This window comes from Panthera onca, chromosome A1 (genome assembly GCF_046562875.1).
Source record: "Panthera onca isolate mPanOnc1 chromosome A1, mPanOnc1 haplotype 2, whole genome shotgun sequence".
In the NCBI taxonomy this organism is placed as follows: Eukaryota; Metazoa; Chordata; class Mammalia; order Carnivora; family Felidae; genus Panthera; species Panthera onca.
Window position 1 is genome coordinate 156005305 of NC_138339.1, and position 19626 is coordinate 156024930.

Here is a 19626-nt window from a genome sequence, read left to right on the forward strand (position 1 = left end):
CAAGATAGATCATATACTGGGTCACAAAACAGCCCTTCATAAGTTCACAAGAATTGAAATTATACCATGCATACTTTCAGACCACAATGCTATGAAGCTTGAAATCAACCACAGGAAAAAGTCTGGAAAACCTCCAAAAGCATGGAGGTTAAAGAACACCCTACTAACGAATGAGTGGGTCAACCAGGCAATTAGAGAAGAAATTAAAACATATATGGAAACAAACGAAAATGAAAATACAACAATCCAAACGCTCTGGGATGCAGTGAAGGCAGTCCTGAGAGGAAAATACATTGCAATCCAGGCCTATCTCAAGAAACAAGAAAAATCCCAAATACAAAATCTAACAGCACACCTAAAGGAAATAGAAGCAGAACAGCAAAGGCAGCCTAAACCCAGCAGAAGAAGAGAAATAATAAAGATCAGAGCAGAAATAAACAATATAGAATCTAAAAAAAAAATGTAGAGCAGATCAACGAAACCAAGAGTTTGTTTTTTGAAAAAATAAACAAAATTGACAAACCTCTAGCCAGGCTTCTCAAAAAGAAAAGGGAGATGACCCAAATAGATAAAATCACGAATGAAAATGGAATAATTACATCCAATCCCTCAGAGATACAAACAATTATCAGAGAATACTATGAAAAATTATATGCCAACAAATTGGACAACCTGGAAGAAATGGACAAATTCCTAAACACCCACACTCTTCCAAAACTCAATCAGGAGGAATTACAAAGCTTGAACAGACCCATAACCAGCGAAGAAATTGAATTGGTTGTCAAAAATCTCCCAACAAATCAGAGTCCAGGACCAGATGGCTTCCCAGGGGAGTTCTACCAGACGTTTAAAGCAGAGATAATACCTATCCTTCTCAAGCTATTCCAAGAAATAGAAAGGGAAGGAAAACTTCCAGACTCGTTCTATGAAGCCAGTATTACTTTGATTCCCAAACCAGAGACCCAGTAAAAAAAGAGAACTACAGGCCAATATCCCTGATGAATATGGATGCAAAAATTCTCAATAAGATACTAGCAAATCGAATTCAATGGCATATAAAAAGAATTATTCACCATGATCAGTGGGATTCATTCCTGGGATGCAGGGCTGGTTCAACATTCACAAATCAATCAACGTGATACATCACATTAACAAAAAAAAAAAAAGAGAAGAACCATATGATACTGTCAATCGATGCAGAAAAGGCCTTTGACAAAATCCAGCACCCTTTCTTTTTTTTTAAATTTTTTTTTCAACGTTTTTTATTTATTTTTGGGACAGAGAGAGACACAGCATGAACGGGGGAGGGGCAGAGAGAGAGGGAGACACAGAATCGGAAACAGGCTCCAGGCTCCGGGCCATCAGCCCAGAGCCCGACGCGGGGCTCGAACTCACGGACCGCGAGATCGTGACCTGGCTGAAGTCGGACGCTTAACCGACTGCGCCACCCAGGCGCCCCGAGCACCCTTTCTTAATAAAAACCCTTGTGAAAGTCGGGATAGAAGGAACATACTTAAAGATCATAAAGGCCATTTATGAAAAGCCCACAGCTAACATCATCCTCAATGGGGAAAAACTGAGAACTTTTTCCCTGAGATCAGGAACACGACAGGGATGCCCACTCTCACCGCTGTTGTTTAACATAGTGCTGGAAGTTCTAGCATCCACAATCAGACAACAAAAGGAAATCAAAGGCATCAAAATTGGCAAAGATGAAGTCAAGCTTTTGCTTTTTGCAGATGACATGGATATTATACATGGAAAATCCGATAGACTCCACCAGAAGTCTGCTAAAACTGATACATGAATTCAGCAAAGTGGCAGGATACAAAATCAATGTACAGAAATCAGTTGCATTCTTATACACTAACAATGAAGCAACAGAAAGACAAATAAAGAAACTGATCCCATTCACAATTGCACCAAGAAGCATACAATACCTAGGAATAAATCTAACCAAAGGTGTAAAATATCTGTATGCTGAAAACTTTACAAAGGTTATGAAGGTAATTGAAGAAGGTATAAAGAAATGGAAAGACATTCCCTGCTCATGGATTGGAAGAATAAATATTGTCAAAATGTCAATACTACCCAAAGCTATCTACACATTCAACGCAATCCCAATCAAAATTGCACCAGCATTCTTCTCGAAACTAGAACAAGCCATCCTAAAATTCATATGGAACCACAAAAGGCCCCGAATAGCCAAAGTAATCCTGAAGAAGACCAAAGCAGGAGGCATCACAATCCCAGACTTTAGCCTCTACTATAAGGCTGTAATCATCAAGACAGCATGGTATTGGCACAAAAACAGACACATAGACCAATGGAATAGAATAGAAACCCCAGAACTAGACCCACAATCGTATGGCCAACTCATCTTTGACAAAGCAGGAAAGAACATCCAATGGAAAAAAGACAGTCTCTTTAACAAATGGTGCTGGGAAAACTGGACAGCAACATGCAGAAGGTTGAAACTAGACCACTTTCTCATACCATTCACAAAAATAAACTCAAAATGGATAAAGGACCTGAATGTGAGACAGGAAACCATCAAAACCCTAGAGGAGAAAGCAGGAAAAGACCTCTCTGACCTCAGCCGTAGCAATCTCTTACTCGACACATCCCCAAAGGCAAGGGAATTAAAAGCAAAAAAGAATTACTGGGACCTTATGAAGATAAAAAGCTTCTGCACAGCAAAGGAAACAACCAACAAAACTAAAAGGCAACCAACGGAATGGGAAAAGATATTTGCAAATGACATATCGGACAAAGGGCTAGTATCCAAAATCTATAACGAGCTCACCAAACTGCACACCCGAAAAACAAATAACCCAGTGAAGAAATGGGCAGAAAACATGAATAGACACTTCTCTAAAGAAGACATCCGGATGGCCAACAGGCACATGAAAAGATGTTCAACGTCGCTCCTTATCAGGGAAATACAAATCAAAACCACACTCAGATATCATCTCACGCCAGAGTGGCCAAAATGAACAAATCAGGAGACTATAGATGCTGGAGAGGATGTGGAGAAACGGGAACCCTCTTGCACTGTTGGTGGGAATGCAAATTGGTGCAGCCACTCTGCATAGCAGTGTGGAGGTTCCTCAGAAAATTAAAAATAGACCTACCCTATGACCCAGCAATAGCACTGCTAGGAATTTATCCAAGGGATACAGGAGTACTGATGCATAGGGCACTTGTACCCCGATGTTTATAGCAGCACTCTCAACAATAGCCAAATTATGGAAAGAGCCTATATGTCCATCAACTGATGAATGGATAAAGAAATTGTGGTTTATATACACAATGGAATACTACGTGGCAATGAGAAAGAATGAAATATGGCCTTTTGTAGCAACGTGGATGGAACTGGAGAGTGTGATGCTAAGTGAAATAAGCCATACAGAGAAAGACAGATACCATATGGTTTCACTCTTATGTGGATCCTGAGAAACTTAACAGAAACCCATGGGGGAGGGGAAGGAAAAAAAAAAGAGGTTAGAGTGGGAGAGAGCCAAAGCATAAGAGACTGTTAAAAACTGAGAACAAACTGAGGGTTGATGGGGGGTGGGAGGGAGGGGGGGGTGGGTGATGGGTATTGAGGTGGGCACCTTTTGGGATGAGCACTGTGTGTTGTATGGAAACCAGTTTGACAATAAATTTCATATATTAAAAAAAAAAGATGCCACTTTGTTGTTTACATTTTTGTTTTTGTTTTTCGTAGAATAAATTAGGTGTCAGGCTGGTTTGTTTGCTTAATTTGTTTTTCTGCCATATGTATATATTCCCTCCTGATAAATACCCCTGGATAATGTGACTACTTTAGAATTCTCCCAGTTTATACTTCCTGGGCCATGTCTTCTGTAGCCTCTGTCTTCCTGTTCCCACATACACTGCTTGCCTAGAGCTTAGCTGCACAGAGCTCCTCCTGAGATGTTTCTTCACAATTAACTCTTTTTCCTTGATCCTCTGATGTCTGTCTCCCAAGCCCAAGCCTTCCTCTTTCTTGATTTACTCTCCAATTTACTGGAGCATAGCTTTCAATAAATTCTTAAACAAGATACATGGGAGGAATTTTTTTTTCATTATTTACATGTCTGAAAATGACACTATTTTATCTTCCCACTTGATGGAAGTTCAGCTAAGTGTAGATTTTAGGTTGAAAATGATTTTCCATCATGATTATGTTTCTCTTTTTTGTCTTTTAACATTTAGTATTATTACTGAGAATTCCAATGATATCTCAATTATAAATATTTTCTGTGTAATGGGCCCTCAGGTTTTTCCCATATCTGGGCTATTATAAATAATATAATAAGTGTAAGATTACATATATCTCTTCAGATTTTTGTTTTCATTTTCTATGAGTTTATGCGCTAAAGTAGTATTAGTGGACCATATGATAGTTTTATTTTTATGTTTTTGAGGAAACTACAAACTGTTTTCCATAGGCTAAATCAACCTAAATTCCCTCCAACTGTGTGTACGTGTCCTCCTATCTCCTCATCTTTGCCAACACTTTGCTTTCTCTTGTCTTCATCATAGCTGTTTTGGAAGTTGTGAGATGATATTTCATTTGCATTTCCCTGATAACTAATGATGCTGATCATCTTTTTATGTACAAGTGGTCATTTGTATATCTTCTTTGTAAAAATGTCTATTTAGCCTCCTGCCCATTTTTATTATTTTTTGTTTGTTATTGAATTGTATGAGAACTCTAAATATTCTGTATATTATCTCTTCATCCAGTGTAAGGATTGCAAATATCTTCTCTCTTTCTGTAGGTTGTCATCCCAATTTTTTTTATTGTTTCTTTGTTGAAGTAAAGCCATAGCTTTTTGGTTTGATGTAGTACTACTTACTGTTTTTTTTTTTCCTTTTCTTGTTCGTGTTTTTCATGTCTTATCACTCCAAAAATCACTGCCCAGTCTAATATCAGTTCCTTGACAGCTCCCTGTTTTCCTCTAGGAGTTTCATGGCTTTAGGTCTTACATTTAAGTCTATAATCCATTTTTTTTTTAATTTTTTAAATCTTTATTTATTTTTGAGAGAGAGATAGACATACTGTGAGCAGGGGAGGAACAGAGAGAGAGGGAGACACAGAATCCGAAGCAGGCTCCAGGCACCAAGCAGTCAGCACAGAGCCCAATGTGGGGCTAGAACCCACGAACTGTGAGATCATGACCTAAGCCAAAGTCAGACGCCCAACCAAATGACCCACCCAGGTGCCCCGTGTCTATAATACATTTTGAGTTAAATTTTGTGAGTAGTATATTATAGGGATCTGATTCCACTTTTTGCATGTGGTTATGCAGTTTTCTCAGTATCATTTGTCAGAGACTTTCATTTCCTCTTTGAGTATTCTTGGATCTTTTGTCAATATTAGGGTACTATATAAACAGGGATTTATCCTGGGGTCTCTATTCTGTTCCATTGGTCTACAAGTTTATTTTTATGCCAGTACTATACTGTTTAATAACTACAGCTTTGCAATTTATGTTGAAATTAGAAGTGTGGTGTCTTCAGTTTTGTTCTGCTCCATAATCGCTGTGACTATTTAGGGTCGGTTGTTTGCCTATTTCTGTAAAACAAACAAACAAAAATGGAGTTTTGATAGAGATTGGATTGACTGTATATATGGCTTTGGATAGTATAGAAATTTTGAAAATATTGACTATTCTGTTCAGTGAAAATAAGATGTATTTCCATTTTTGTCTTCTTCAAGTTCTTTCATCAAAATATTTATTGTGCAGGTCTTCCACTTACCTTATTAAATTTATTTCTAAGGACTTTATTGTTTTTGATGCCATAGTGAATGGAATCTTTTTTTTTCTTGCTCAGACATTTCATTGCTAGTGTAGAGAAACACATCAGATTTCTACATATTGGTTCTATATTCTTCAAGCTTACTGAATTTATTAGTTCCAATAGTGTTTTGAGTGAATCTTTAGGACTTTTTATACATAATTCTTTATCATTTGCAAGAAAGGAAAATTTTTACCTATTCATTTCTGATTTGGATGCCTTTTATTTCTTTGTCTAGCCTAATGGCTCTAGCTATGACTTCTAGTACTATATTGAATAAAAGTGGTGAAAGTAAACACTTGTCTTGTTCCCGATCTTAGAGGAAAATCTTCCAGTTTTTTTATTACCATTGAGTATAAGGTTAGCTGTGGGTTTGCAACATATGGCCTTTATTGTGAAGTATTTTCCTTTGGTAGGTTGTTGTGATTTGTCAAATGTTTTTGTTTTTTTTTTTTCTGAATAATTGAGATACTCATATCATTTTAAACTATTAATATTGTACACAGTATGCATTAGTTTGCATATATTAAACCATCCTTGTATTCCAGGGATAAATCTCACTTATGTATGATCATTTTAATGTGTATTTGAATTTGGCTTATATCCCTATTATCATATATAATATGTATATGTATAATTTCATATATTATATATGAAATTATAATGTAAAATTTGCACATATATTCCTCAGGGGTATCAGTCTATACATTTCTTGTAGAGTCCTTATCTGGCTTTGATATCAGCATAAAGTCAGCCTCATAAAATAAAACTAGAAGTTTTCCATTCCCTTCAATTTGTTGTAGAATTTGAGAAGAGTTGGAAGTAATTCTTTCTAAATGTTTAGTAGTGTCCATCAATAAAACCATCTTATCCTGAGTCTTTCTGTGTTGGGGGGGTATTCATTGCTGGTTCAAATTTCTTATTATTGGTTTTCCAGTTATTCTTTTTTTAAATTTCTTTGTTCGTAACATTGTGGTTGGAAAAAAATGTTTAAAATAATCAGACTTGTTTTGGATACTATCATATGCAAGAAAGGTCTACAAGTTTATTTTTATGCCAGTACTATACTGTTATGTAAGCACTTGAGGATTGTTATGTAAGCACTTGAGAAGAATGTGGATTCTGTTTCTGTTCAATGGAATATTATGTAAATATCTGTTAGGTTCATTTCATTTGAGGTATGTTTCTTACCCATCATTTTGCTGCTGATTTTTTTGCCTGGAGGATCTATTCATTTTGAAAATGCACTGTTATTGTTTATTTCTCTGTTCTGATCTGTTAGTATTTGTTTAAATTATTTAGATGTTCTTGTATTGGCTTTTTATATATTTACAATTATTTATCTTCTTGATGTATTGACCCCTTTAACATTATATAATGACTTTCGTCTTGTTTTGTTATTGTTTTAGCTTTAAAGTCTATTTGGTCTCATATAAATATAACTATCTTCACTTTCTTTTGTTTTCCAATTGTATAGAATATCTTTCTCCACCACTTCACATTCAGCTTATGTGTTTCTCTAAAAGTAAAGGGAGTCTCTTGTAGGAAACCTATAGTTTTGTCTTGTTTTTATCCAACAAGGCATGGTGTGCTTTTGATTGGTGAATTAAATCTATTTACACTAGTGTTATTGTTATGTGAGAATTTATTAATAATATTTTTAAATCATTATCTGTTTAGGTTTTTTCTTAAGTTTGTATTTAAATTCCAGCTAGCTAACATATAGTGTAATATCAATTTCATATGTACAATTTCCTGATTCAACACCTCCATACAAGACCTGGTGTTCATCACTACAAGTGCACGCCTTAATCTCCATCACCTATTTAATCCATCTTTTCACTCACTTTCCCTCTGGTGACCATCAGTATGTTATCTATATTTAAATGTCCGTTTCATGGTTCTCTCTGTATTTTCATCCCTATGCTTGTTTATTTTGTTTCTTAAATTCCGCATATGAGTGAAAATCTATGATATCTGTCTTTCTCTGACCGATTTTTTTTGCTTGAGTTGATTTTTCTGTATCATGTAAGGTAAGGGTCCACTCATTTTATATATGGATATCCAGTTTTCACAGTACCATTATCAGAAAAGATTATCCCCATTGTGTTTTTATCAAAGTTAACTGATCTTATATGCTTGGGTTTATTTATGGGATTTCTATTCTTTTTGAGTGGTCTGTTTTATTTCCACTTTTTAAAATTGTTTTACCATCCTGTATTGATGACTACAATCTTGTAATATAATTTAAAATCAGGAAGATGATACCTCTAAAACTGTTCCTTCTCAAAAGGGCATTGACTATGCAGGATCTTTTGTGGTTCCATAAAAATTTTAGATATTTTCTCCATTAAGTAAACTGCCATTGGAACTTTGATAAAGACTGCATTGAATATATGGAGAGATTTGGGTTTTATGGACATGCTAACCTTATTAATTCATCCAACCTATGAACATAAGATCATTCCATGTGTTTATCTATTCTTCAATTCCTTTCAATTAATGTGCTGTAGATCTCAGTGTAGGTCTTTCAACTCTTTGGTTAAATACATTCCTAAATATTCATTTTATTGGGGTTGTTTTTGTGATTTCCTTTTTGAGTAGATCATTGCTAGTATAAATAAATGCAACAGTTTTTGTATGCTCACTTTATAATCTGTAACTTTACTGAATTTGGTTAGAACGAACAGCTTTTTGTAGAGTATTTAGGATTGTATACATATAGAATTATGTCATATACACACAGAGGTAATTTTATGTCTTCTTTTCTGCTTTGGATGTCTTTTACATATTTTATTTTCTGATTGCTCTTTTTAGTATTTTAATACAATGTCATATATAAGTGGTGAGAATAAATGTCCTCCCCACGTTCAAAATTTAAGACAAAAAGCGTCTAGCTTTTCTCCATTGATTATGATTTCAGTTGTGGGATTTCCATAAATCGCCTTCATTGTGCTGAGGAAAATGTTTATATATATTTTATAGAGCATTTTTATCCTGAATGGAATTTGAACTTTGTCAAATTTTTTATGCATTTAATCAAATAATCATATACATTTTATTTTTATTATCTTAGTGTGGTTTTTCTCATTGCTTGATTTGTACATATTAAATCATCCTTGCATCCCAAGGATGAATCCCTCTAGTTCTTGGTGTATAATATTTTTGATGGTTGTTGAATTCAGTTTGTCAGAATTTTGTTGAGAAGTTTGCATCCATTTGGTTTAGACATATTGGCCTGTAGTTTTTTTCTTCCTGTGGTGTCATTGTGTGTGTGTGTGTGTGTGTGTGTGTGTGTGTGTGTGTGTATTACACTTACCCTAGATTCATAAATAATTTTGAAAGTATTCTTTCTACTTCTATGTTTTAAAAGAATTTAAAAAGGATTTGTGTTTTTTTTTTCTTTGCAGTTTGGTAATTCAGCTGCAAAGTCATCTAATCCAGAGATTTTTTTCTTGAAGGATTTATCGTCATCATCATCACTTCAATCTCCCCACTTGTTATTGGTTTGTTCAGCCTCACTACTTATTTTTAATCCAGTATTGGTAGGTTTTATGCTTCTAGTAATTTATTCATTTCTTCTTGATAATGCAGTTCATTTAAATGAGATTTTTTAAAGTAATTCTTCATGATTCTTTTTTTTTCCTGAAAATAATTTCCTGTTGTAATAGCTCCTCTTCCTTAGTTTGTTTGTTTTGAAATGAAAAATATTATTAATTTATTTTAAGTTTTAAAGGTTTTATTAAAATTTTAAGTTAATATACAAAGTTTAAGTGTAACATACATCATTGTCAACAATAGCCAACATTTTTAAAAAGCCCAAATGCCCATCAACTGATGAGTGGATTAGAAGTGGCATACACACACACACACATACACAATGGGATATTAATCATCCATAAAAAGGGTGAAATATTGCCATTTTCAGTGACCTGGATGGAGCTGGAGAGTATTATGCTAAGCAAAATAAGACAGAGAAAGGCAAATGATATATGATTTCACTTATATATGGAATTTAGGAAACAAAAGAAACAATCATAGGGGGAAAAAGAAAGGAGAAAACCAAGAAATGTACTCTTAATCCTACAGAAAAAAAAACTGATTGTTCCCAAAGAGGAGGGGTGGATAGGTTAAATAAATGATGGGGATTAAAAAGTCCGTTTTATATATGTGTTGAATCAGTAAATTGTACACCAAAACTAATATTACACTGTATGTTAAATAACTGCAATTTAAATTTAAAAATTTAAAAATGCAATATGTTATTAGGTTAAAAACAGACTCTTTGCTGAATGGAAGTGAAAAGAGATTTTAGGAATATATTCCCATGCACATAAATCTTATTTAATTTCAAAGCCAAGAATACACATAGGGAAAGGATAGTCGCCTCTAAATGTGTTGGGAAAATTTGGTTATACACATAACAAAAGATGATATGGGACACTTATTTCATGCCATATTCAATAATAACATCAAAATGGATTAAATACTTGAACAAAAGAGAAGCTTAAAAGATAACAAAGGCTACAGTACTTCTTTACCCCAAGCCAACATTATAAGAAACATTGAAGGGAATTCTATAAGCAAAATAAGAGTACTAATAAGTAAAAGAAAACCTTTTGAAGTGTAACGTCGCTGGTAAAAATAAATATATACCAAATTTCAGAATAATCTACTGTAAAAGCCGTAAGTCAATCATTTGTAAGCCAGTCTGAATGCTAAAACCCAAAAATAGTAACAAATAATTATAACTATAATAATTTGTTAAGGGATATAAAATAAAAATATGTAAATTGTCATCAAAAGCATAAAAGTTTCAAACATGGATAAAAGTGTACAGCTTCAGAATGTGTTAAAACTTAAGTTGAACTTAAAATAGACTGTCTATATAAAAGTTGCTTTTGTAAGTCTTACAGTAATTGCAAAGCAGGACTTACAGTTTACACAAGAGTGACAAAAAGAAAGGAATCTAAGCAAATCACTCCAAAAGAATCAAATCATACATACAAAAAAGAGTATAACTACAAACCAGTGTGAAAATAATATTAAAAATTTGAAACTAATTGAAAAAAAATTGAAACTAAATTCTCAAATCCAAAACAGAATGGTTGAATACATAAAACAAAAAAAGATTCACTTATATGCTGGAAAAGATACTCCAGATGTAAGCACACAAAGATTGAAAACAAAAGGATAAAAAATATTTCATGCAAATGGAAAGTAAAGACAGCTGGGATAACTATGAGACAAAATAGACCAAAGAAAAGACTGTACAAGGAGTCAAAGTACATTACAAATGATAAAGGAATTAATCCAACATGATAAAACACTGTACAGAATTATGAATCCAACACAGCAGCAAATTATGTGTATATATATATACACACACACACAATATTAACAGAACTAAAGTGAGAAATAAACAATAAAATAATAGCAGGGATCCCTAGTAGCCTCACTTTCATCAGTGTTTACATCATCCACACAGAAAATCAGTAAGGAAACTTTAGCCTTAAATGACATATTAGATCAGATTGACTTAACAGATACATACAGAACATTTCAACCAAAAGCAACGTACACATTTTTCTCAAGTGTACATGGAATATTTTCCAGGATAGGCTATATGTTAGGACCCAAACAAGTCTTACAAAATTTAAGAAGATTAAAATCATATCAAGCATCATTTATGACCACTTGGTACAAAACTGGAAATCAATTACAAAAAGAAAACTGAAAACTTCACAAGTTTGTGGAAATGAAATAATATCTTACTGGAAAAACAATGGATCAAAGAAAAATCAAAAAAGAAAATGAAATTGTGGAAACCAATGGAAATATAACGTATCAACATATGTGGGATGAATCATGATCAAGTAGGATTTATTCTACAGATTAAAAGATGGTTAATCTTTTTAAAAAAAAAAAAAAAAGGGGGCGCCTGGGTGGCTCAGTCGGTTGGGCGGCGGACTTCGGCTCAGGTCACGATCTTGCGGTCCGTGAGTTCGAGCCCCGCGTCGGGCTCTGTGCTGACAGCTCAGAGCCTGGAGCCTGCTTCATATTCTGTGTCTCCCTCTCTCTGACCCTCCCCTGTTCATGCTCTGTCTCTCCCTGTCTCAGAAATAAATAAACGTTAAAAATTAAAAAAAAAAAAAAAGATGGTTAATCTTCTGCAAATTAATTAATGTGATAAACTGCATTCATAAAATGAGACATAAAAATCATATGATCATATCAGTAGTTGTAGAGAAAGCATTTGACAAAATTCAACATCCATTTACGATTAAAAAGAAAAAAAAATCTCTTAACAAACTAGGTGTAGAGGAAAGAATAAGTTCTTGTGAGAATGTGGAAAAAAGGTAACCTTTGTATACTGTTTGGTTGGAATTTAAACTGATATAGACATTTGAAAAACAATATATGTTCTTAAAATTTTTGAATGCATAGTTACCATTTGATTTAGCAATATCACTTCTAGGTATATATCCACATGAATTGAAATTTGTATCTCAATAAGATATCTGCACTTTCATATTCTGTCATATTATTCAAGAATAGTCACTAATATTATTCACTAAGATATGGAAAAATAACTATCAAATATAAATAGATAAACAATGTGACAAAATATGGAATGTGGTATGCAATAGAATGCTATTCAGCTTTTAAAAAATAAGGACCATTTTTAAAATAAGGACATTTGCCATTTGTGATTATGTGGATGGTTCTGGAGGACATATAATAAGTGAATATGTCTGCCTGAGAAAGGCAATCACCACATGACTTCAGTCATATGTGGAATTAAAAACACAAGTGAATAAACAAAAAGCAGAGTCAGAGTTTTAAATATAGAGAACAAACTGATGGTTGTCATAGAGGAGAGAAGTGGGGTGATGAGTAAAATGGGTGAAAGGCAGTGGAAAATACAGACCTCAAGTAATGGAAGATATACAGTATCTGTGAGTAAACTATAGTGCAAGAAACTGGTTTTCTCTAGAAGTTAGTATCACCAAGTTTTCTGTCTAGAGCAAAGATGACAGACCCAACTTTAACCCAAATAAACCACTTTTAACTGAGGAAAGACCCAGTTACTCCAACCAACTCTTGAGTTCACACTTACTAGAAATATACATTTGTACATTACCTCCTAGTAGCCTCAAACGAATTATTTAACTTGTTGGTGACTTAGTTTTCTTCTCTGTAAAATGGAGATAATAAGAATACCTTCCCTAGGGATGCCTGGTAGTCTCAGTCAGTAGAGCATCTGACTCTTGTTTTCGGCTCAGGTCATGATCTCACGGTTCATGAGATTGAGCCCTGCATCAAATAAACTTAAAAAAGAAAACAATACCTGTGCTATAGCCAACAATACTGTGCTGCACACATAAAAAATTCTTAAGAAAGTTGACCTAGTGATGGTGTTCCTACCACAATAAAATACATTTATCAACAACAAGAACCCAATATTGTATCTTCCTTAAAGAGTTTAAGAGGTTTGAACAAGTTAAATATTTGTAAAAACAATGCAAGCTTCTCCAACTAATCCAGTTAGTTTATGTCTAAATTTTTAATAATTCCAATGTAGACACTTTGCCAAAGAAGACATCCAGATGACTAACAGATACATGAGAAGATGTTCAACATCACTTATCATCATTGAAATACAAATTAAAACCATGATGAGATACCACCTTACACCTGGCCAAATGGCTAAAATTGACAACATAAGAAACAATGGATGTTAGCGAGGATGCAGAGAAAGGGGAACCCTCTTGCACTGTTGGTGGGAATGCATAATGATATATCCACTCTGCTGGACACTATGGAGTTTCCTCAAAAAACTAAAAATAGAACAACCCTTCAATACAGCAATTATGCTATTAGGTATTTACTCAAAGGATGCAGAAATACAGATTTGAAGTGTGACAGGAACCCCAATGTTTATAGCAACATAATCAATAATAGCCAAATTATGGAAAGAGCCCAAATGTTCATAGACTGATGAATGGGTAAAATGATGTGGTATATATTTACAAAGGAATATAACACAGCCATCAGAATGAATAAAATCTTGAAATTTTCAATAACATGGTCAGAGACAGTGTATTATGTTAAGCGAAATAGTCGGAGAAAGGCAACTACCATATGATTTCACTCATACGTGAAATTTAAGAAACCAAACAGATGAATATGGGGGTAGGAGAAGAGAGAAACAAACCACAAGAGACTCTTAATGATAAATAATGAACTATAGGTTGATGGAGGGAGGTGGATAGAGGATGGGCTAGATGGGTGATAGGTACTAAGTAAGGCACTTGTGATGGGCAGTAGGTGTTATATGTAAGTGATGAATCACTGAATTCTATTCCTGAAACCAATATTGCACTGTATGTTAATTAACTAAAATTAAATTTTAAAAACTGGAAAAAAGTAAAATTCCAATAGTATGGGGTTAGAGGAGCTTCCAAAAAAATTTTTGAATAGGTTAATATATGTAACAATATTATAACAGTGACTGGGACATACTGTAGAAAAACATGTGATAATATAATTAATATAGTATAATATAATATAATATAATATAATATAATATAATATAATATATAATTATTAAGATAGTATTATATATAATTAACATAATACTAATCATCTTAATAATTAATTATATTATATATACATTATAATTAATTATGTTATATAATATATATTCTAGTTAGAATACAATTAGAAATTAAAAGTGGAATATTTGTAAAAAAACACTACAAGCTTCACCACCTAACCCATGTTAGTTTATGACTTAATTTGTAATAATCCCAATCATAGTCATTAATGACCTATGGGGTATGCAAGAACACTGAGGGCTGGTTTTCATGGGATAAAAATGGTTTCTTTGGCAAAATGCTGGTGGCATCATGAGCACAAGCACAAACACATAACACATTCTGAAATTTGAACATTTTAAGCTACTGCAGTACACATCTACCTATATGGCACTGTAAGCAAGTAAACCTGAATGCCAGAAATTTGTCCATTTCTTGCTTTTATTTTAGATACAACAAAAATTGAGCATCAAGTGTTCTTCCATGTCTAGTAACTCTGAATATTATGCAAGCAGTATTTTTTTCCTTTTATTTTTTTAATATATGAAATTTATTGTCAAATTGGTTTCCATACAACACCCAGTGCTCATTCCAACAGATGCCCTTTTCAATGCCCATTGCCACTTTCCCTCCCTCCCACTTCCCATCAACCTTCAGTTTATTCTCAGTTTTTAAGAGTCTCTTATGGTTTGCCTCCCTCGCTAACTTTTTTTTCCTTCCCCTCCCCCATGGTCTTCTGTTAAGTTTCTCAGGATCCACATAAGAGTGAAAACATATGGTATCTGTCTTTCTCTGTATCACTTATTTCACTTAGCATAACACTCTCCAGTTCCATCCACGTTGCTACAAAAGCCCATATTTCATTCTTTCTCATTGTCACGTAGTATTGCATTGTGTACATAAACCACAATTTCTTTATCCATTCATCAGTTGGTGGACATTTAGGCTCTTTCCATAATTTGGCTATTGTTGAAAGTGTTGCTATAAACATTGGGGTACAAGCGCCCCTATGCATCAGCACTCTTGTATCCCTTGGGGAAATTCCTAGCAGTGCTGTTCCTGGCTCATAGGGTAGATCTATTTTTAATTTTTTGAGAAACCTCCACACTGTTTTCCAGAGCGGCTGCACCAGTTTGCATTCCCACCAGCAGTGCAAGAGGGTTCTCATTTCTCCACATCCTCTCCAGCACCCATAGTTTCCTGATTTGTTCATTTTAGCCACTCTGACTGGTGTGAGGTGATATCTGAGTGTGGTTTTGATTTGTATTTGATGAGGAGTGACATTGAGCATCTTTTCATGTGCCTATTGGCCAACTGGATTTCTTCTTTAGAGAAGTGTCTATTCATGTTTTCTGCCCATTTCTTCACTGGATTATTTTTTTTTTCGGGTGTGGAGTTTGGTGTGTTCTTTATAGATTTTGGATACTAGCCCTTTGATATGCCATTTGCAAATATATTTTCCAATTCCATTGGTTGCCTTTTAGTTTTTTTTCACGTTTCTTTTGCAGTGCCAAAGCTTTTCACCTTCATGAGGTCCCAATAGTTCATTTTTGCTTTTAATTCTCTTGCCTTTGGAGAGGTGTCAAGTAAGACATTGCTGTGGTTGAGGTCCGGGAGGTTTTTTCCTGCTTTCTCCTCTATCTAGGGTTTTGATGGTTTCCTGTCTCACATTCAGGTCCTTCATCCATTTTGAGTTTATTTTTGAGAATGGTGTAAGAAAGTGGTCTAATTTCATTCTTCTGCATGTTGCTGTCCGGTTCTCCCAGCACCATTTGTTAAAGTGACTGTCTTCTTTCCATTGGATATTCTTTCCTGCTTTGTCAAAGATTAGTTGGCCATACTTTTGTGGGTCCAATTCTGGAGTCTGTATTCTATTCCATTGGTCTGCGTGTCTGTTTTTGTGCCAATACCATGCTGTCTTGATGATTACAGCTTTGTCATTGAGGTAAAAGTCTGAGATTGTGATGCCTCCTGCTTTGGTCTTCTTCCTCAAACATTTTATTCTTTTTTTTCTTGAGATATAGTAAAATTTTAATTATGGAAAAAAATTTGATTCCATAGATTGTTTTGTTTTTCTTTGTTTTACCCCATTTTGTTTCCCATGTCTACAGTGTTTTCAATGGAACAATCAAATATGTGTATTATTATGGTCCAATAAATTGAGGGGTAATGTATACACTTCTCAATTACTTTAGAAGTTAAAGAATGTACATATTTTATTCATTCTATTTTACTGCAACATATACTATAATTTTTGTAATATAATTATAATGTTGTAATTGTAATATATCTAATTTTCTAACATTGTGTCCTAAAATACTGTCAGATCTTTATTTTATAGTCATGAAGGTATTGAGAGTGCCAGAAAAAAAGGGATCTCTACTTTTGAAACCACCTGATAATTCACAATTTGTCACAGCTAATTGGAAACTGGTAAACATGCAACCAGATTTATGGTTTTATGAAACAGATTCAACAAAGCCCTGCTTATTCACCAAAGCTGCTAATTCCACTTGGAATGGTCCATTCCACTTAGATCAACACTATTCAGCTCAATCGTCCTCACACACCTGGTCTCCATACCTTCAGTGTTGCTCTTCTTCAATTGATTCCTACTAATTTCACTCTGCTTAAATTGATGTCTCATCATTTTATTATCATTTGTAAATATCCAGGTCACAAAAGGGCAATAATTGGGCTATAAAGTGAATCTGGAAAGGAGGTGCCATTGGAACATTTCTCTCCTGCTTGGTCAACCACCTGAACTTTGCTCATAGTGTTCCTTTTCTGTGGCAGGATGTCCTTGAGCAAGATCCCTGGTCTTAGCATCCTGTACTCATATGAAGGTAGCATCTAGTTACCATTCAACACTGAGCTCTAGGGCCTCTTTTCAGCCTCTTTGGCTAAGCTCACATGTCATAGGTAGAACTGGTGTGTCCTTATGAGCTGTATGCTTTCCATATGTGCCTCAAACAATTTATGTATTTTGTTACAAATATTTGAACAAAATACACTTATAGTTAAAATTCCTTAGGGAGAGCAGACATTTGGTATATATGGGAAATTCACTTAGCTATTATCTTATTATTTTTATTATAATATAGGATAAGATTTTTAAAAAATAATTGACAGATTATTTGATGGTCTTCATCTGCTTTTTTTTTTTATAATAAATTACATACTTCAAATCTAAGGTCTGATACATCCTTATGCTGGAAAACTTCCCTAAACCCTCCTTGGGGTTAATTTTATACCCACAGTACCTTCTACCATAGTATGCTAATAATTTCAGAGAGATAACAGCCACTGTTTGTAACTTAAAGAACAAAATTGCCCTAATTAAATGCAGGCCAACAACTGGATTATTGCAATAATGATCAGCCATGTGAACCTGAGCATGATTTGTCACTTACACTGCCACAATGCAGCAAGAATTCTTTTTTTAAATAGAAGTCTGATACTTTATGTTTTATTATTAAATAATTTCAAATTTACAGAAAATTAGTATGGATAATGATAATAGTACAATTAACACTCATACACCTTTTGCCTAGGTTCTCCTATTAATTTTATATCCCGATTAATTTATCACTTCTCACTCCATATCTCCCTCTCTCCACCTCTCTCTCTCTCTCTCTCTCTCTCTCTCTCAGTCTCTATGCTTTCTCTTTCTCTCATCTGTTGCACACATTATGATCTTGGTTTCTAAACATTTTATTACATATTTCTTAAGACTATAAATATTCTTCAACAGAATCACAGTGGAAGTTTCAGAAAAATGTAACATGGATATAATACAATTGCATAAATATTTCGAATGAAGAATTTTCTGATACAAGGAAACAATTCCTCCAAAAGGGATGAATGGGTGACTACACATCATGGTATGAGAATATGAGGAAACATTCTCATATTGGCTTGGGATCCTAAAATTTTAATATGTAGAGTACAGAAAAAAAAAAAAACATTAGTACAAACATTTCCTACCTAATATTTTCCTGAGAGTACCCACATTCAACATTCTTTTTAGAGCCCTTGTGACATCCTTATTCCTAAGACTATAAATTAAAGGGTTTAGAACAGGAGTGAGTATAGTATAAAGGAAAGATACAATCATGTCCTTCTCAGGGGTGTGGTAGGAGGTGGGGAGCATGTAGGTATAGACAGAAGCCCCATAGAAGAGGATGACCACAGTCATGTGGGAAGAACAAGTGGCAAAGGCCTTCTTCTGTCCCTCTGCTGAGTTCATCCTGTGGATGGTAAAGAGGATAAAAGAATAGGAGCTTGAAATGACTGTCACAGGAATGAGGAGCATGAGAACACAACATAAGTACATGAGTGTCTCATAGAGGGAAGTGTCTGAGCAGGAAAGCTTCATTACAGCAGGAACCTCACAGAAGAAATGGTGGATCTCCCGGGATCTACAGAAGGGGAATGTCATGGTGACAGGTGTGAGAGTAAATCCATCCAAAGATCCCAGAAACCATGAAGAAGAGACCAAGAGGAGACACACCCTATGGTTCATTAGGATAGGATAAAGGAGTGGATGACAGATGGCCACATAGCGGTCATAGGCCATGGCAGCTAGAAGGAAAACTTCTGAACCTCCTAATGTCAAATAGAGAAACATCTGCATCCCGCATTCTGGGGCTGAGATCTTATTTACACCCAAGACCTGGTCCATGAGCATCTTGGGCACAGTGACAGAAATGTACATCACATCCATGAAAGACAACTGGGTGATAAAAAAGTACATAGGGTTATGAAGGTGAGCATCACAGTATATCACAAGGATCAGGATGATATTTCCAGACAGGGCCATCAGGAAAACCACAAAGACGATCACACAAAGAAGAGCTGGGTACTTATATTGACTGAAGAGTCCTACTAGGTAAAAACCTGATCGTCCAGTATGGTTGACCACCCAAGTGGTGTTATCCATTGAATTTCGTCTGGATCACAAGGAAAACTGTGGAGTTAATAGAAAGAAATGTTTAATGATTGTGTGTGTGTGTGTGTGTGTGTGTGCACGTGTGTATGTTTACACACAGTAACTCAGTGTGCTAATAATGGGAAGTTTCAAGGACTTGTAAATTTTAAGACTATAAATTATTTGTAATTGAACAAATTTATTAAATATCTAAGAATTTGAAACCATGGGTCAAAAATATCAGTACCTCAATAATTCCACTGGGTATGCATTTCCCCAAAGAAA

General features: G+C 34.5%; 1 protein-coding gene across 1 annotated transcript; it reads right to left on the bottom strand.

The window, feature by feature from the left end:
- Positions 1 to 18378: 18378 nt before the first annotated feature.
- LOC132680523 (olfactory receptor 2T29-like) lies at positions 18379 to 19356 on the bottom strand. Its single transcript, XM_060634190.2, has one exon. It carries the CDS (start codon positions 19351 to 19353, stop codon positions 18379 to 18381), a length of 975 nt encoding a protein of 324 aa, XP_060490173.1. The 5' UTR covers positions 19354 to 19356.
- Between the last annotated feature and the right edge of the window lie 270 nt (positions 19357 to 19626).

What these genes read in the sequence shown, in the direction of transcription:
- LOC132680523 (XM_060634190.2), bottom strand. Translation starts at nt 19,353, where the DNA reads ATGGATAACACCACTTGGGTGGTCAACCATACTGGACGATCAGGTTTT.